Below are 18,803 nucleotides of genomic sequence, written 5' to 3'. Positions count from 1 at the left end.
TATATTGTTAAAAAGTAATTTAAACTCAAATAATTCTATTAATTTTTAATTTAAAAAATTTAAATTTGTATTTAATTGTATAAATAAAATTAAATAAATAAAATCTGTAAAAAGAAACGACGTCGCTCGATCAAAGATTCAAGTTCTTAGAATATTGATCTTCCCTTTACCCCCCCCCCCCCCCCCCCTCTTCTTTTGTCTCCTATCTTCACCCCAAATCCTCTCTCTAACAGTGCGATTCCACCTAATAATCTCAATTCAATCTCACTTACAACTGTTTTCCATCATCAATTTCATCCAATCTTATGCTCTCATCGATGTATTTATTGTATTCAGATTCAAAAATTTCGCTGTAGAGGCGCAAGTCCACGGCCACCATTCACCGCCGTGGCACGGAGGTGATTTTTGATGCAACCGCTTTTCACCATTGTTCTCATTATTACTTCAATCACTACGAATTGAGGCGATACTTTGGATGCTTATAATTGTTGCTACTTTAGTAGTGATATTGGCTTCTTCGGTAAGAATTGGGTTTTTTTGGTTTTGATGGGTTCTAAGCAGTGGCTACAACCAGCTCCAACCTATCATCCATTGGAGACTTATTGGGACACAGAAGATGACGGTCCTGGTCGTCGTTGCGGTCACACTCTCACCGCCGTTGCACAAACGAAATCTCATGGACCTCGTCTCATTTTATTCGGTGGCGCCACCGCCATTGGAGGTGGTCCGTCATCTGCTGCCCCCGGCATCCGTAATTATCCATTCTTTGTTCGTTATCTATCTGTAGTTGGTTTTAGTAGCTGCAAATTGATCGATTCTTTTTCTCTTTTCAATCGTGAAATTTTAGGGTTAGATGGCGTCACGAACTCTGTTCATGTATACGATGTTCTTACTAGGAAATGGACCAGGTTCTTTCCATTATACTTTACTCTTGCATTCGATATTTCAATTCCTTTTTTTTTGCTTAGAATTCGGCTGTTAATTTGTGAGAATTATCCAGAATTCGGCCTGCTGGGGAGCCTCCTTCACCTAGGGCTGCTCATGCAGCAGCTGCTGTGGGAACCATGGTTGTATTTCAGGTGATTAAAGAACACATTTACAACGAAATCGAAATGTATACAGAGTTTTGGTTTTGAGTTTTGATAAATTTGTGCTGTGTCGCTAGGGGGGGATAGGTCCTGCTGGGCATTCAACAGATGATCTTTATGTGCTTGACTTGACAAATGACAAATACAAATGGCACAGGTAAATTTGTTCAGTTAAAGATTGGACATATATATATATTTGGGATCATGTGAGACCGGCCTGTTTTCGTGAGACCCGTGAGATCACATTTTTACACTTGAAACTTCACAGCAAAATGCTGTGAAGGTGACTTTTTTTAACCTTCACAGTGTTTTTGCTGTGAAGGTTCGACTTTTTTAAACCTTCACAGTGTTTTTGCTGTGAAGTTTCAAGTGTAAAAATGTGGTCTAACGAAAACAGCCTGGTCTCACGTGAACCCAACATATATATATCAAGGGAAGAACCCAAAAAATGAAACATTGAGGAACACCCTGATGCATACAAGTAACTTTTAAGCAATTTGTCCAGAATGCACATGTGCATAACATTCAGACGTGCATACAAACCAAGAAACAACTTCAATTACTTGTATGCACATGTGCATACCGTCTAGATGGATGGTTATCAAGGTGTTTCCTCAGTTTTTTTCACTTTTTTGGGGGTTTTTCCCTGAACCTTCCTCTCTCTCTCTCTCTCTCTCTCTATATATATATATATATATATATATATATAGTTATATTCATCTCTTCTGAAGCCTTTATTTGTTTTCTTAAATGTTGGCTTGGTTTGTGGTTTCTGGAGTGCAGGGTTGTTGTTCGAGGCCAGGGTCCTGGCCCTCGTTATGGCCATGTCATGGATTTGGTAGCCCAGCGATACCTTGTTGCTGTTAGCGGCAATGATGGTGAGTGTCAGTTTATTGCTTTCTGTTTTGTTTGTTCTCTATGCACCTGGAAGATGACAGTCTAGAATGACTTGTTACTTAAATATAGCAAAAAGAAATGAAAAAACAGAAATGGAGTTAATAACCAATTACTTCTGATGCATAGTACTAACCATGCTTCATCAGCCAAAAAGATGGCTTATGAAATAGCATATTGTTGCTGTAATGCTGTTGCAATGGTTTTGCACATTCCCATTTTTCGTAGTTGTAAATGAGCATTTATCTTGAATCAATATAAGGGATTATTTCCTTTTCACACTTGAAACAAATTGTGGGTATCTGGCTTGACCATGGTATCACTTTTTGAGTTTCTGGATCTGTTTGTCATTTGTTATTGGAAATGTAATCCTTCAATTCATTGAAAACTAAAAGGTGATCATGAATGGCTGCATTTCTGAAGTTACCTAAAGTACATGCAGCATAAGCATTTTTGGTTTATAAGACCATGCTGGATGAACTCATCTAATTGGTTAAGTAGGTTAAGCTTAAGTTCCCTTAAACCTTGACTTAAGGACTCCAAAGATGCTGGTACGGTCTCAAGGCAGCACTTCCATCCAAATAAACACTAATATATCTATTTCTATCCGCATCTCTGCCTGCATTAGCGGAATCTAAATCCAATGGGCAGGATCTCTATTGTGTAAAACCAGCCACTAGTGTCCCGACTATGAATTCAACTCAGGTTGATATGTGTCATACAATATTCATAATGCTAATGTGTAGGACTCCAAATGGCTAATCAGCTTAACCTACACAAGGAAAAAGATAAACCCTTCACAGTCTTCAAGTCGTAGGTCTTGGTGTAATTGGCAGAACTCGTGCTGGTGTTTACTTCATTTGACTCTAGCTTAACCTACAACCAGAGCCCATTGTGCTTAACTTCTTCACTGTTAAGTGTTATCTTGTTGAATAATAAAATAAACTATTGATAGTTTCATCTTAGTTGTTAATTTTTGGTATTAGCTGTTTCATTTTGTTGTTTATACGATTGTGTTATGCCTGAAGTTATAGGCTCTACTTCAGCCTATAATTCCTTGTTAAGTGTCATACTGTTGGTTTGTACTGTTTATATTATTGACTACTTGCTCTGGGATTACATTAGAGTTGTCAAGAGACGTGGACTTAAGGGGCTGTTTGGTTGGTTTTTCATTAAGTCCTTAATGGTAAAGCTGTTCATGTGGATTAATCTGTCTGTATAGATTGGAGAGGTTTTTGTTTGAGAAGGTTTTTTCATAGATCGAAGGAGCGTGTTTTTTAATTGGGATGGGTAGGTTTGGAAAGAACTTGATTTTCTGCAATCTGCATAAAGCTCCCCCCTACAAGCTTACTGAATAAGCCACTTTCTATACATTAAGCCACTACCAAATGGTCATGTATAGCTGACCGAATGAGCTGCGAATTCCATTAAGCTAATTAAGCTGTTATTGCTGTTAATGATTCCAATGGGATTTCAAGTGCTTTCTATTTACTTAAAGTGTTTGTGGTAGTGTATTTTCAAATGCTATATATTGTTGTTTAAATTTGTTACGTCATTCTAAAAGTATTCATTTTTGAATATCATTTACTTGCATACTTGCTTTTCAAAAATAATTCCAACTGAAAATGGTGTTCATGGCACAGGGTGGCTCATTTTTGGGTTTGTGCCACTGTTTGAAGTACATGACATGAATCTCTCTGATTTTCAGACTCTAGAATGACAACCAGCCGATCATTATAACGATTTCCTTCATTAATGCAGATAACAAGATTAGATGCTATATTTCCATAATGGATAAATGTGTAATACCTTTTTTTTTCTAGGAAARAAAGTGCTTTCAGATGCTTGGGCTTTGGATACTGCTCAAAAACCATATTCATGGCAGAGACTAAATCCAGAAGGTGATAAACCTTCTGCTAGAATGTAAGTATGCAATTTAATTGTGAGTTCACTATTGAAACTTCTAAAGGTCATTTGTCTTATGAGTTATTGGTCTTCGTTTATCTAGTTGTTGCACTGAAATTTTGTAAAGTTTTGTATTTTAGTATGTAGCTCAGTTGGACTACAAGATATTTGTGATTCTTCTATGTAAAGACTTACCAAAATTTGCAAATTGTTATTGATTGAAGATTATAACTAAAAACAAACCAATTATTTTGTTCAAAACCAAAGCTTACTAAAATTGAACTTTCAAGGTTAAACATGATTATGAAAAACTAGAAGTTGACAACTAAAAGGCTAAAAGCAAATCGATACAAATGATGTTTCAAGTTACAAATCAAGTGTCAAATAGATTTGAAGTGTTCAAATTATTGTTTTTAAGCACTGATAACAAATAAATAAATATGTAAATGCATATATCGGAAGTGGATTTTTAATGGATTGGATGTACGGTTTCCATGTTTGTATCTATTTTCTATCTGGATATATATATATATATATATATATGTATATATAGAGGGAGGTTCTGGGGAAAATCTCCAAAAAAATGAAAAACTAAGGAACAACCTGGTAACCGTTCATTTGGACGGTATGCACATGTGCATACAAGTAGCTGTTTCTTGGTTATTATGCATGTGTGCATGTTATGCACATGTGCAAATCGGACAAATTGCTTGCAAATTACTTGTATGTATATGTGGATACCGTCCAGCTGAATGCTTACCAGGGTGTTTCTCAGTTTTTCATTTTTTTGTGGTTTTTCTCCTGAACCTAACCCTATATATATGCATGTATGTATGTATGTATGTATGTATATTATTAAATACAAATAATATTCCCATAAATGATTTGGAAGCGAGGTAATCGGATATTTGGATACTAATTCCTATTTTTGTGTATGCTTATTCTAAAGTAGCTTATTCTTGGCAGTCATCAATCGTTCCTAACTGTTCTGCATCTACATCATGGACATTGCATGCCTTTTCACTTGGTTATATCTTACACTTTGTAGGTATGCGACTGCTAGTGCTCGCTCAGATGGTATGTTTTTGCTTTGCGGTGGAAGAGATGTCTCAGGCACGGTATGTCCTATTGTCATTTCTTAATTTTATTAGCATAATCTTACTAGACAACCATATGATCTTATAAACGTATGCGACATTCTAATTTTTAGTTTTGGAGTAGCTTTTGTTTGCTTTCAGTCGGGATAATATGACTATTCTTACTTGCATGCTACTTGTACATTGCACCTTGTATGGTTGAGTATACCAATGTAGCAAATTTATGGCCTTTAGGATAGTTATTTCAAGTTCAGACAAGCTTACGGTTTTATGCGTATACGGGAAAGTAAATAAAAGGAGGGATTAGTATAGCACGTTCAATAGAGAGATCAAGGGGCTGTTTGGTTGGTTTTCCACTAAGTCATGTATGAGTAAAGCTGTCTGTGTGGATTAATTTATATGTATAGGTTTGGAAGATTTTTGTTTAAAAGGGTTATTCATAGATGGAAGGAGCATGTTTTTAATTGGGAGGGGTAGGTTTGGAAAAAACTTGGCTCTCTGCAAAAAGCTCCCCCTAAAAGCTTGCTGAATAAGCCACTTTATATGTCATTCAGCCACTACCAAACAATTATGTATTGCTGACCAAATAAGTTGCGAGTCCCATTAAGCTCATTAAGTTGTTAAAAAACATGCCCTACGATTATGATTGTATATGGTGTATTCATCTGACCTACCCCATTAAGCTCATTAAGTTGTTTGGTTAGTTTTTCATCAAGTCCTATATGGATAAAACTGTCTGTGTGGATTAATCTATCTGTATAGATTGAGAAGGTTTTTGTTTGGAGGGTTTTTCATAAATGGAAGGAGCGTGTTTTTAGTTAGTAGGGGCAGGTTTGAAGAAAACTTGGCTTTCTTCATAAAGCTCTCCCTAGACCCTAGAAGCTTACTGCATAAGCTACTTCCTATATCATTTAGCCACTACCAAACAGTCATGTATAGCTGACCGAAAAAGCTGCGAGTCCCATTAAGCTCATTAAGCTGCTAACAAACAGGCCCCAAGGGAATTTGGACTAAATAGTGTCAAAGCTTGTTCAAACTATCATAAGTGTATCCATTCCCTTGCACATTATATTGTATTTAAATTATATAACTTTCCTCAAGCTATTATTTGTTTGTATATGTGCATTTGCAGCCCTTAGCAGATGCTTACGGATTGCTCATGCATAGGAATGGTCAATGGGAATGGACGCTTGCACCTGGTGTTTCGCCGTCACCGAGGTACCAACATGCAGCGGTAAGTAATAATTTCATACTGAGCACTTGTGGAAATTGGTTTATATCTTTCAGGGTGCATAGGGTATCCAAACAAGATAGGACAACACAGGAACAACCGTTCAGCGTTTGGTAAAGACAGAATTGGACAAGACAAAACAGATAAATGACCAGTTTACCCCTAATTAGTTGTTTATATATTTTGATTAATTAATGTAATTTATTAAATTATAATAAAATAAGTATTTTTTTTATAACAAATTATATCATTAGAGAGTTTTCGTCAAGATGATCAAAATGACACCAAAATAAAAAGTGTATGTAGTTTCCAATTTTTATTTTATACCTTTTCTATATTATTTTTTATTATTAATATTTAATAAATTACTTAAATTAATCAAGATATAGAAACCGTATAACAATTATATTTCGAGGACAGGAAAGTGAATGAAAGTTTAAAGAACATAAAATACAACAACTAACATTTAAAGAATGAATAAAATGTAAAGAGGGAGACGTATTTGATGTTTTAGAAGAAAATTAGGTTTTATTTTGAGATTTATATCGGTAAAATATTGGTTTGTTCCACCTCGTTCCACCTTGTGTCAGGGGGGCGTGTTCCACTCTGTTCTTGTCTGTTCCACATAAAAGTCCTGCCAAACATGGAACAGTGATCCCTATTATGTTACGTTCTGTCCTGTCCAGTGTACCAAACGCACCCTCAGAGAAATACTTAACCCATGAATGTGCATGTATATCACAGTATGTGTGTGCGTGCATAGTGTTTTTGTGTTACATTTGTATGCGTCGGGTCTTTTTTTATATCTCTATGATAATTTTCAAAACGCCCTACTTACAAAAACATTTGTTGGTTATCAGGTCTTTATTGGTGCTAGATTGCATGTTACAGGAGGTGTTCTTAGGGGTGGACGAACGGTCGATGGTGAAGCAGCTGTTGCAGGTTAATATTCGTATAATTTTGGTTATCCTAATATCAGTGGCAATCAACGAGATACATAAAAGGTAAATCTTTTGCAAAATGGTTCCATTTTTATAGTGTTGGACACTGCTGCCGGAGTTTGGTTAGACAGACATGGCATGGTGACTTCTACGCGCAATAGTAAGGGCCAAGCTGAAGATCCTTCTTTGGAGCTCATGCGTCGTTGTCGGCATGCCGCTTCATCTATCGGTACTCGCTTGTATGTTTATGGTGGTCTAAGGGGAGGTAACGCTTTACCTCTAAACTTTTGTTCAGACAATTTCCTTTCCCAAGAAACATCGACATAAACATATCATGTAAGTTGCAACATGAAAGAAAGCGTTATTCCTTACTTTTAGGGTGCATTTGGTACATAGGATGGAACATGACAGAATACTGGAACATGCATGTTCCACCCCGACCCCATGGGTGGAACAAACTTATATTTTACCAATATAACCTCGGAATAAAACCTAATTCTCTTCTAAAACATCGAATACGTCTTCCTCTTTACATTTTATTCATTGTTTAAATTTTATTTCACTTTACTGTCCTCAAAATATTATTTTGATATGGTTCCTATATTTTGATTAATTTTTGTAATTTATAGAAAAGGAATTGTAAAATTAAGAATTGGAAACTATATAAACTTTTTATTTTGGTGTGATTTTAATCGTATTTACGAAAACTTTCTAATGATATATTTTGTTATAATTACAATTATTTTATTATAATTTAATAAATTAATCAAAATATATAAAATATATAATCAACTCATTACGGGTAAATTGGTCATTTTATCTATTCTGTCCTGTCAAGTTCTGTCTTACCAAATGTTGAACAACCGTTCTATCTTGCCTTGTTCTGTTCTGTTCTATCCTGTCTGGATACCAAACACACCTTAAAGAGAAGGTAAGAAGTAATTAATGCCCCACAGTGTCATGCATCATGAATAACTAGAAAAACCTCTTCATCTGTTAAAGTTTACTCAAATATCTATGCTGTTAATCACACTGCTACAGCGGTGCTATCGCAGTTAGCGGTCATGGGACAAATAGCAGTCTGAAACAGTGGTCCGTGATTAGCGGAGCTATTTAGGACTTGAATTCGGTTTTATTTTAGTCCAGCAATATCAAGGCTTCATTATTCGTAGAGCATCTCCAACAAATTCTCCAAAATGGAGAAAATGGGAATTTTGGGCGATTTTTTGCTCCAATAGATTCTCCAAAGCTTTCTCTAGAATGGAGAAAGTAGGAGAGAGAGTGTAAATTTCTCCAAATTTGGAGATCTCTCCAAAAATGATTACCATGAGAGAGAAATGGTTTTTTATTATATTCCACCAATAGGGAACCTTGAAATGAAATGTTTGAGTGAGAAATAATATTTAACTAAATGTATGAAATATTTTAATAATATAATTAATGGTGTAATCTCCAAAATAGAGAATCTGTGGGAGTTGAATGCTATTTCTTTTAGAGATTTTGACCTTTGGTTCTCCATTTTGGAGAACTTCCAGAGAATTTGTTGGAGATGCTCTAAATATTTTTGGATTAGGACACCATTATTTATTTTTTTGAACTTGGGCGCCATTATTCTAATTCTTTTTATTTGGACATCATTATTCTTATATATTTTATCGAATACATAAAATATGTTGACTTATGTATGCATATATATGATTCTATTTAATGATTTATTATACGAACCGCTATTTTTGGACCGATATACCACCGCTTTACCATCTCTATAACCACTATTTCAAATCCTTCTGTTGCATACTATTATTTGTTTCATGTGTTGCAGATATGTTGTTAGATGATTTTCTTATTGCGGAGAATTCACCTGTTCAGTCTGATACCGAATCTCCTATGTTAACATCTGAAAGCTCCTCAAATATGACGAGTCCCAGGAGAAACAATTTTAGCCCGTTCGATCCTATGTCTCCTGCCAGTAGATCAGAAAGTCCGTCATCTGGTGGCCTAAGGTTAGGCCCGTTTTTCCTTTTAGTCCTACTACTTACTGTATCTTACCAAAGGGTCATTGGCCCAGCGGTACCTGGTTTACCGGTAGAGCCCAACTTCCTAGGAGGTCAAGGGTTTAAACCTCACCAAAGGCGAGTGTGTGTGAGTATCTACCATATATAAATATTATAAACCTTTTAAAAACAACCCTAGAAAATATGAGTTCTCCCGACAAAAAAGAAAGTGAGAATCTTGCTTCCACTGGTGGCAGGCCAGGGGGAGGGGCTAGGGTCCAAAGGACACGTAGCCGGGGGTGAGTCAGAAAAAGCAAGGATGAATGACCAAACTGACCTAATTTCCTTATTTTATTGTATGTCGAAAGCATTTCTCAATTGTACTATTGAGATGCATTCCTATGTTTTCCAGTATGAACAGAGAATCTATGGAGAGGCTGGCTGAAGCTTCGGCTGCTGAAGCTAAGGCTGCTAATGCCGTCTGGCAAGCTGCACAGGCACAGGCGGCAAATCCCGAAGTAACAACGGTTTCAGATGACTCGCAAGTGGCAGAGACCACTTCAGAGGGTAGTGATACGGAGGGAGATGTTAGACTTCACCCTAGAGCTGTATGTATTCATCCTTAAATTTTGGGTATTCGCATGGTATTAAAAAGTGTTAAGAGGCATATGCCTTGAGGCACTAAAAAAATCGAGTCTGAGGCGGTGCCTCTCATGGGTTAGTTGAGCCGTACGCCTCGAGCCACTAAGGCGGGCCTTGAGGCACCTGAGGTGGTGTTGAAGCTGGGGTTAGAAATTAACTCACTGATTTTACTTTTTATGAAATAAACCCATTTTCTTGTTCATCTTCTCCTTGTTTTCATTTGTCATCTCCAACTTCTTCACCAGTCTTCCAATTTGAAGAGATTCAGGTGTATGTGTATATATATATATATATTTTCCCACTTCTCTAATTTCCCATTTTGAAGAGTATATGGTAGATATATATAGGGTCAGGTTCAGTGGAAAACCGCAAAAAAAATGAAAAAGTGAGGAACACCCTGACCCTGGTAATTGTTCATCTGGGCCGTATGCACACGTGCATACAAGTAATCTGTAAGCAATTTGTCTGGTATGCACATGTGCGTAACATGCAGACGTGCATAAAAACCAAGAAACAACTTCAATTACTTGTATGCACATGTGCATACCGTTATATATATATACGCCTTAGACCGGCTTGAGGCTTACGCCTTGCCTCATTGATGAAAAACGCCTTGAGGCCCGATTCCGCTTTTCAAAACCTTGGGTATTGGAGACCGTTCTTCTCTAAGATAAAGAAACATGATGTTTATATGGTGCAGGTTGTAGTTGCTAAAGAGACCGTGGGAAACCTTGGTGGTTTGGTTAGGCAGTTATCCTTGGATCAATTCGAAAACGAGAGTAGACGAATGATTCCTTCGCAAAATGACCTATCGTATCCAACCAAAAAGTTCACGAGGCAAAAGTCACCTCAAGGCTTGCATAAGAAGGTAAAATTACTAGTTTTGTTATGTGTGTAGTTTTCTTCTTTTCTATACTATATTATAAAGCATTTAAGTAGAAGTCTTAAAACCAACTTATTAAGTATTATGTACTCCTTTGTAACGCATTATCTCTTAAATTTCAAGTTTACAAGTAATTACTGCATACCACCCCGTTTTGTGGTATTGCAGCTATTTAAATAGATAGGAACATAAAAAAATATATATAGAGAGAGGGGGAGAGAGAGTCAGGTTCATACAAGAACAATAACTAAATTAGAGAACAAGAAAAAGGTCTGATCACGTGTGATTTTACACTAAAATTACGTGTAAATCATATGTGATTCATGTGACTTCGGCCACGATATGAGGTCGCAGGCCACGTCGCCCGTACACCCTTGCGTGGACCGTTAGTGTAAAATCACATGTGATTTTGCACGTGATTTGGCCATTTTCGTGTTATTTTATTTAGTTATAGTTCTCGTTTGAACCTCCCTCTCTCTATATATTATATGAGACTTTTTTAGAAGAAAGATTATATATGTTCAAATAAAGGATAATCACTGATCCATAAAGTTAACTAATAACCAACTGATAGAAAACGTTCAAATAAAGGATAATCACTGATCCATAACATAATACTCCATTATCTTCATTAAAAAAATACTCCATCATTGGAATTAAAATAAATTACCTATTTATTTATAAATAAATAATATTTAAATTATAATTAAAAAAATTATACCAGACAAGGAATTTTTTTTAAATTTTTTAATTTGACACCGATATTGATATATTTTTTCCTAATTCTTTTGCCGGGTCTTCAAATTAGGAAGAAATGTTCAACCACCATTTCCAATTTCTAATTTACTCAAATAAAAAATATTTGATTTTATTTTTTAATAAGAATTTGCATTAATTTTCAGTTATTGATTGACCATTAAGGGCTTATCTGTTAGCAGCTTAATGAGCTTACTGAGACCCACAACTTATTCGGTCAGCTATATATGACTGTTTGTTAGTAGCTTAATGATATAAAAAGTGGCTTATCTAGTAAGCTTTTAGGAGGGAGCTTTATGCAGAAAACCAAGTTTTTTCCAACCCTTCCCATCCCAATTAAAGAACACGCTCATTCCATCTATGAAGAAAACCTCCCAAACAAAATTTTTCCTAATCTATACAAACAGACTAATCCACACAGATAGCTTTATCCATACAGGACTTAATGGAAAATCAACCAAATAGTCTTACATCCCGTTGTATCACACACGTAAACAACTAGTTTCTAAATAGTAGAGAAATACTATAGGAAATCTAAATTGCAACTCTAGATTATGATACCTCTTTTTGCAGATTATATCTACGTTGCTTAGACCTCGGAACTGGAAGCCTCCTGCTAACAGGAGGTTTTTTCTCGATTCTTATGAAGTCGGAGAACTTTGTTATGCTGCCGAGCAAATCTTTTTGCACGAGCCAACTGTTCTTCAGTTGAAAGCTCCGATTAAAGTGTTCGGCGATCTTCATGGACAGTTTGGTGATTTGATGCGGCTTTTTGATGAATACGGATTTCCTTCTACTGCAGGAGACATAACGTATGTTTGAAATCACAATTACCGAATATATTGAAAATGTTTTACTCCGTCTGTCCCAAAATAAATGTCCACAATGAAAAAGTCGCACAATTTTAGAAATGTGTAACTATTACAGTTTTTAATTTTAACCCTTGGTAATTGAGGGAGTAATGACCCATCTCAAAATTGAGGGTAGAATTACTTTTGAAAGTTAACACTTGGTACGAACTGAAATAGAAATATGACCACTTATTTTGTGATGGAGTGTAACTATTATACTTTCTAATTAACTAAATGACAATTTTGAACGTTAATAACGGAGGGAGTAATGAATTTCTTTGTTCATAATTAAAGGTAGAATTTGAAAGTAGGTACTACTTCTCGAAGTTGATGCTTATTTCCGTACAAACTAATATAAAATGTGGACAATTATTTTGGGAGAGATTGTAACTATTACACTTTAATTAACTAAAGAGTAAATTACGTTTTTTGATTTTGTGGTTTGTTAAAGATTACAATCTTCGTCCCTATGGTTTAGGAATTATGGTTTTTGTCCCTATGGTTTGTGGTTCAGTACTATTTTCATCCTTATGATTCACAATTTATTGTTGTTTCGGTCCTGTGGTTTACAATTCTTTACTGTTTTGGTCCCTTGTACTTTAAAGGTAGGAATTAGTCCAGGGACGAAAATAGCAACAAGTTGCAAACCATAAGGACGAAAATCACAAGTTATAAACCACAGGGACGGAAATAGAAATTTAATGAACCACAAGGATGGAATTGTAATTGACTTATAACTAAATGACATCATTGACCCTTAGTAATAGAGGGAGTAATAAATTTCTCCATCTCATTATTAAGGGTAGAATTTTGAAAGTTGACACATTTTAGTAAATACTGAAATAGAAATATGGACAATTATTTTGGGCAGAGGGAGTATGTAAGGGTAGACGGTACCCTCTGGAGCGCCTTCATTACACTGATCCCAAGGTCATCTTGGGGGTGGTATATCAGCGCATGATCCCATTGGTTGCTTCAAGTTGTCGATTGTGTGTTTTCTAATATCAAATACTCCCTTCCRTCCCAAAATAAATGTCGACTTTCAAAAGTAAATWATCAAATTTACCCTTAATTAATGCACAAATATTTAAGAGTTGTGAAGAGAGAGAAATTAAATAAGGGCCTAAAACTGTGTCATTTCAGTTGTGGACACTTATTTTGGGGTGGAGGGAGTAGGAACAGAAATCACATATGTTTTAACCTTGTGGTGAAATYGATTTTTTTTTGCCTCGCAGCTATATTGACTATTTATTCCTTGGCGATTATGTTGATCGAGGACAACACAGCTTGGAGACRATCACATTGCTTCTTGCTCTAAAGGTATGCTTGAAAGATTGGGGACGAGTTTAATTGAAATTCAATTAAGAGAACAACCATTACTTKCGTCCACTCATTTTCCGATGCAATTTCGATCTTTTTCTTCTCATTCCTTCAAGATATTATAAGRGTGAACCTATTTTTAATTAGTTAAAATGAAAGWAAAAGTTCATTTTTTATMTCAAAATGATGAATTGAGCTCGTATAGACATATTGGGCGCTGTTTTGTCTATTTAGATGTTTCTCTGCAATTTTCATGTGTTTTTAGGTCATAAACTAGACAGTTAGGTTAACGGTAAGTCGGCTACGGGGCTGTTTGGTTGGTTTTTCWTCAAGTCCTATATGGATAAAGATGTCTGTGTGACTAATTTGTCAGTATAGATTGGGAAGGTTTTTTCATAGATGGAAGGAGCATGTTTTTTAATTGGGAGGGGCTGGTTTATAAAAAACTTGGCTTTTTGCATAAAGCTCCCCCYTAGAAGCTTGCTGAATAAGCCATTTTCTATATCATTAACCCACTATTAAACAGTCATGTATAGCTGACCGAATAAGCTACGAGTCCCATTAAGCTCATTAAGCTGCTAACAAACAGGCCCTAAGAGCTACTTACAACCCGAATTATGAGGCTTCRTTCACCATGCTTTTCCTTTTCTGTTTTCTTTTTCAGATTCATTATCCTGAGAATGTTCATTTGATACGTGGGAATCACGAGGCTGCTGACATAAATGCACTTTTTGGTTTCCGTCTTGAATGCATTGAAAGAATGGTATTGGTGAAAATTCATTTTGGGGGCATTTGGTTTGACAGAATGTTTATGAGGGATTTGGATTTTGTGGAAGGATTTGGAATCTTTGGTGCGTTTTTTTTTTTTAATCCTTCCACGAAATCCAGATCTCTCAAAACCATTCCATCAAACCAAACGTCCCCTTAAGAGTGTTGTTGGGGAAAGTTTTTATTAGATTCTTATGGCTTCCGGATAATGTATAGGGGGAGAACGATGGAATCTGGGCGTGGACCCGCTTCAATCAACTGTTTAACCATCTTCCACTTGCAGCACTTATCGAGAAAAAGATAATTTGCATGCATGGTGGCATTGGGAGGTCAATACATTCAGTTGAACAGATAGAGAAAATAGAAAGACCTATAACCATGGATGCTGGATCTCTTGTCTTGATGGATTTGTTATGGCAAGTTTTTGTTCACTTTCTGCTTTCGGGTTTACTTCCAAGTCTTTCTTGAAACACCCTTTTGTCGTTTAATTTCTGCAGGTCGGATCCCACGGAAAACGATAGTGTGGAAGGTCTAAGRCCAAATGCTAGAGGACCTGGTCTCGTCACTTTCGGGGTATGCATGCAGTTTTCTACTCAATCCGTCCCAAAATAAATGTCCACAATGAAAAAGACATAGTTTTATTAGAGCATCTCAAACAGATTCTCCAAAATGGAGAATGGAACATTCAAAATCTCTAAAACAAAAATACATTCAAACTCCAACGGATTATCCGTTTTGGAGATTACAACATTGATTATATTACTAAGTAAATCACGTTTTTAGTCCCTGCGGTTTGTTAAAAATTGCGATTCTTGTTCKTGTGGTTTTCATCACTATAGTTTGTTATTTTTTTGCTATTTTCGTCCTTATGGTTTACAATTTTTTTTTTGTTTCAGGTCTTGTGGTTTACAATTCTTGTGTTTTGCTTCCTTGTACTTAAAAGGTAGGAATTAGTATAGGGACGAAAATAGCAATCAATTGCAAATTATAGCGACAAAAAATCATAATTTCTAAACCACAGGGACGAAAATCAAAATTATTAACAAACCACAGGGATGAAAATAGTAATTTACTCTTATTAAAAGATTCCTTTCATTTAATAAAATATTATTTTCTCTCTAAATATTTTTTTTCTCCAAAGTTTCCTATTGGTGGAAATATATTAAATAATATTTCTCTCTCATTGTAATCATTTTTGGGGTGTTCTCCAAATTTGGAGATTTTTACACTCTTTCTCCTGGAGAAAGTTTTTGGAGCAAAAAACATGCCCAAAATCTCTATTTTCTCCATTTTGARGAATTTGYTGGAGATGCTTTTAAATTAACTAAATGACGATTTTTCCCATAATGATAGAGGGAGTAATGAATTTCTCTATCTCATAGTTAAGGATGGAGTTGGAAAGTGGACACTTATTTTGAGACGAGAGGGTAACGGTGAAAACCTCACCTTCAAGACTTTACACTTTTTTAGAACCATACCATAATGTATATAACTACTTTGCAGCCTGACAGAGTTACGGACTTCTGTAAGAGAAACAAACTTCAGCTAATTATAAGAGCTCACGAGTGCGTAATGGATGGGTTCGAAAGATTTGCCCAGGGACAGTTGATTACCCTTTTCTCGGCTACCAACTATTGTGGTAAGTTTTGGTGTTACACGTTACTCCCTCCATCCCAAAACAAGATTCCGCTATAAAATTGAGGGTAAATCTAAAGATATCTTTTTTGGACGGTTATTTCACGTGATTAAATGCAAATGAAGAGAACGACTCCATATATCTTAAAGAGAAAAAGGGTATCATAGCGGTCATCAAGTTCATCTCGACTGTTCAAATTTGACAGATTTTTTCTGGGACAGAAAAGAAAAAGGCGTACAGTATTCAATTAACCAAAATGACAATTTTACCCTTAATAATAGAGACTGTAATGAATTTCACCATCTTAGATTTAAGGGTAAAATTGGAAAGCAGACACTTGCTTTTGAAAATCGATACTTGTTTTGGGGCAAGCTATAAGTAGAAATGTGGATGCTTATCTTGGGAAAGAGGGAAGTGTAAGTGGACTTTTCTTTTGGTATGTTTTGGATGTGATTTCTAGTCTAATTGTGGCAATTGCATTCAGGGACTGCAAACAATGCTGGAGCTTTACTAGTGGTTGGCAGAGGATTGGTAGTTGTTCCAAAATTGATTCATCCTCTGCCACCTCCACTTCACTCACCAGAAACATCTCCAGAACATGTTCAAGAGGACACCTGGATGCAGGTAATGTTGATTTATAAAATTCTAGATTTGAGTCTTATAATCTTGTGGTAGGGTGGGGTGGCATAATCAAATGAGACATCAAAAAGGTTGAGACCCGTGAGAACCAGTGAATCATAGGAAACAAGTATATGTGAAACAATACCTTAAATTTTACACTTAGATGAAAAAAAAAGCAATTCAAACAATACATTGAGATTGGTTCTCGTGGGTTTGTAATCTTTTTGTGGTTCTCACATGATTAGACTCCTATGCAAATAACCGTGTATATGTGCATGTATTTGTAAGAAAGTAACAAGTAAGTTTGTACTCCTTCTGTTCCAAAATAAGTGTCTACATTACTATTTTAGTTTATTTTAGTTTGTTCCAAATAAGTGTCCCCTTTCAAAAGTACTTTTCTATTCTACCTCTAATTATGAGATGGAGAACATTTCCCTCTCTTTAATGGACACAATTGTCCTTTTATCAGTAATAATTACAAATTCTTGTAACTTTGTGATTGCTATAGTATTTCCTGAAATAGAAATATCGAAGCCTTGGACTCACTTTCAGTAAGTACATATATATATATATATATATATATGTGTGTGTGTGTGTGTGTGTGTGTGTGCGTGCTATTTTGTGTCTACTTAAAGAATATAGTATTTTGACAATATAGTAAGGCTTGTTTGTTAGCGGCTTAATGAGCTTAATGGGACTCGCCACTTATTCGGTCAACTATACATGCCTGTTTGGTAGTGACTTATTAACATAAAGTAAGCTTCCAAGGAGAAACTTTATGCAGAAAGCCAAGTTTTTTTTCCAAACCTGCCCCTCTCAATTAAAAGACACGCTTCTATGAAAAAATCTTCCCAAACAAAAACCTTTCCAATCCAACCAGACATATTAATATATACATACAGCTTTATCCATATAGGACTTTGATAAAAAAAACCAACCAAACAGCACCCAAGTCTCAAGACAGAATACAGTAATTTGACAATATAGAAATATCGAATTTTTCGTTTTCGTCTAGAAAGTGAGTCCAAAAATCCGAAATGCATATATGCTCTTTTGTGTRCTTCAATTGCTTGTGAATAAGATACTGATTGATGTTTCATGTGTCTTGTAGGAGCTTAATAATCAAAGACCGCCGACTCCTACTAGGGGCCGACCTCAGCCTAATCATGACAGGAACTCACTTGCATATATTTGATTCGGGTATTTTGCACAATTTCATATATACACTTTTAGCAGAGAGTATAGCTGAATATGAATATTGAAGAGGAAGTCCCAAAGGCACACCAAATATGTAGCATACAAACAATAGGTGTGTTTATAGGRGAGTTTGCTATTCTGGGTTGGTGCTAGAGCCTAGATATGACCAAATGACCATTTCTTTGTGRGTGTTTTTGTACATTCAGGCTTGAGGAATCGATGTGAAGATGGTTGGATGGTGTTGTGTATTACTTGTAACATTAAGTGATGAAATGAGTTTTTTGTATTTGAAGTGTTGTAAGAGTGAGGGATTTTATAGATGAATTTTTTTTCATGTTCCCAATAGAAGAAACATGAAGCTAATTATCCTCCTCTACTTCCATCTGCCTARAATAAGTTTGATTCTAGGCATACACAAYAATTGTGGTYATTGAGTTTATCAKGGYGGATTTCTTGCAATCACAATKTGTTGAGATCAATCCWAACATTTCTTGGGACACCCAAAAAAAAACTCGAGTGGGATAACAATGTTTTTTTGTCCCACCAAAATAGGTGAAACAAGAAGATGAGACAAGATTGGTAAATTATTAAACTATTCATGTTAAATTAAAATCTTTAAAYCCTTCATAATTCATTCACTCGTCTACCTTACTCTTGTTTAAAGAAATGTGTATCAAGGTTTTAAAGAGACTAGGAAAGAGGTGCAACACAAGGACACTTAAGGGCCTTTCAGGTGGTCACTCATACTAATATCATTCTCATCCTCATTCGAGCATGCTTAATTGCATAGTTCTGATAGGATCTAGTGCTTTGGTGATCATACTCGTGAAACGTTCTAACAAAATTTCATTTCACAAGATTTAAAAATAAATCCCATTTAGAAATGTGGAGGATAGGATGAACACGTACGTACTTTTCCTCTAATCCAAGTGGTAGAGAACGTGAAAGATCCCCAATTTGCAAAACAATAAAGAAACAT

The 18,803-nt window shown here is 35.7% G+C and overlaps 1 protein-coding gene across 6 annotated transcripts; it reads left to right on the top strand.

Annotated features, from left to right (window-relative positions):
* Nucleotides 1-221: 221 nt before the first annotated feature.
* LOC112512415 (serine/threonine-protein phosphatase BSL1-like) lies at nt 222-18,187 on the top strand. Of its 6 annotated transcripts, none has more exons than XM_025118360.1 (22): nt 222-232; nt 337-751; nt 848-908; nt 1,001-1,079; nt 1,166-1,245; nt 1,872-1,966; nt 3,806-3,905; nt 4,936-5,005; nt 6,117-6,218; nt 7,076-7,157; nt 7,254-7,421; nt 8,979-9,159; nt 9,563-9,758; nt 10,493-10,660; nt 12,005-12,243; nt 13,518-13,602; nt 14,267-14,365; nt 14,587-14,786; nt 14,868-14,943; nt 15,874-16,009; nt 16,491-16,630; nt 17,739-18,187. In XM_025118360.1, exons 2-22 carry the CDS (start codon nt 547-549, stop codon nt 17,820-17,822), a joined length of 2,646 nt encoding a protein of 881 aa, XP_024974128.1. In that variant the 5' UTR covers nt 222-232; nt 337-546; the 3' UTR covers nt 17,823-18,187. The 6 variants fall into 6 exon arrangements, 5 of the variants coding, with proteins under 5 accessions (XP_024974128.1, XP_024974129.1, XP_024974127.1 ...); XM_025118361.1 differs by having other exon boundaries at nt 225-398; nt 501-751; XR_003069230.1 differs by lacking the exon at nt 17,739-18,187 and adding an exon at nt 15,267-15,313 and having other exon boundaries at nt 225-751; nt 16,491-16,517.
* Nucleotides 18,188-18,803: the final 616 nt, after the last annotated feature.

This window comes from Cynara cardunculus (genome assembly GCF_001531365.2).
Source record: "Cynara cardunculus var. scolymus isolate 2C chromosome LG 5, CcrdV1, whole genome shotgun sequence".
NCBI classification, from domain to species: Eukaryota; Viridiplantae; Streptophyta; class Magnoliopsida; order Asterales; family Asteraceae; genus Cynara; species Cynara cardunculus.
This window is presented reverse-complemented; position numbering and strand designations above follow the sequence as displayed.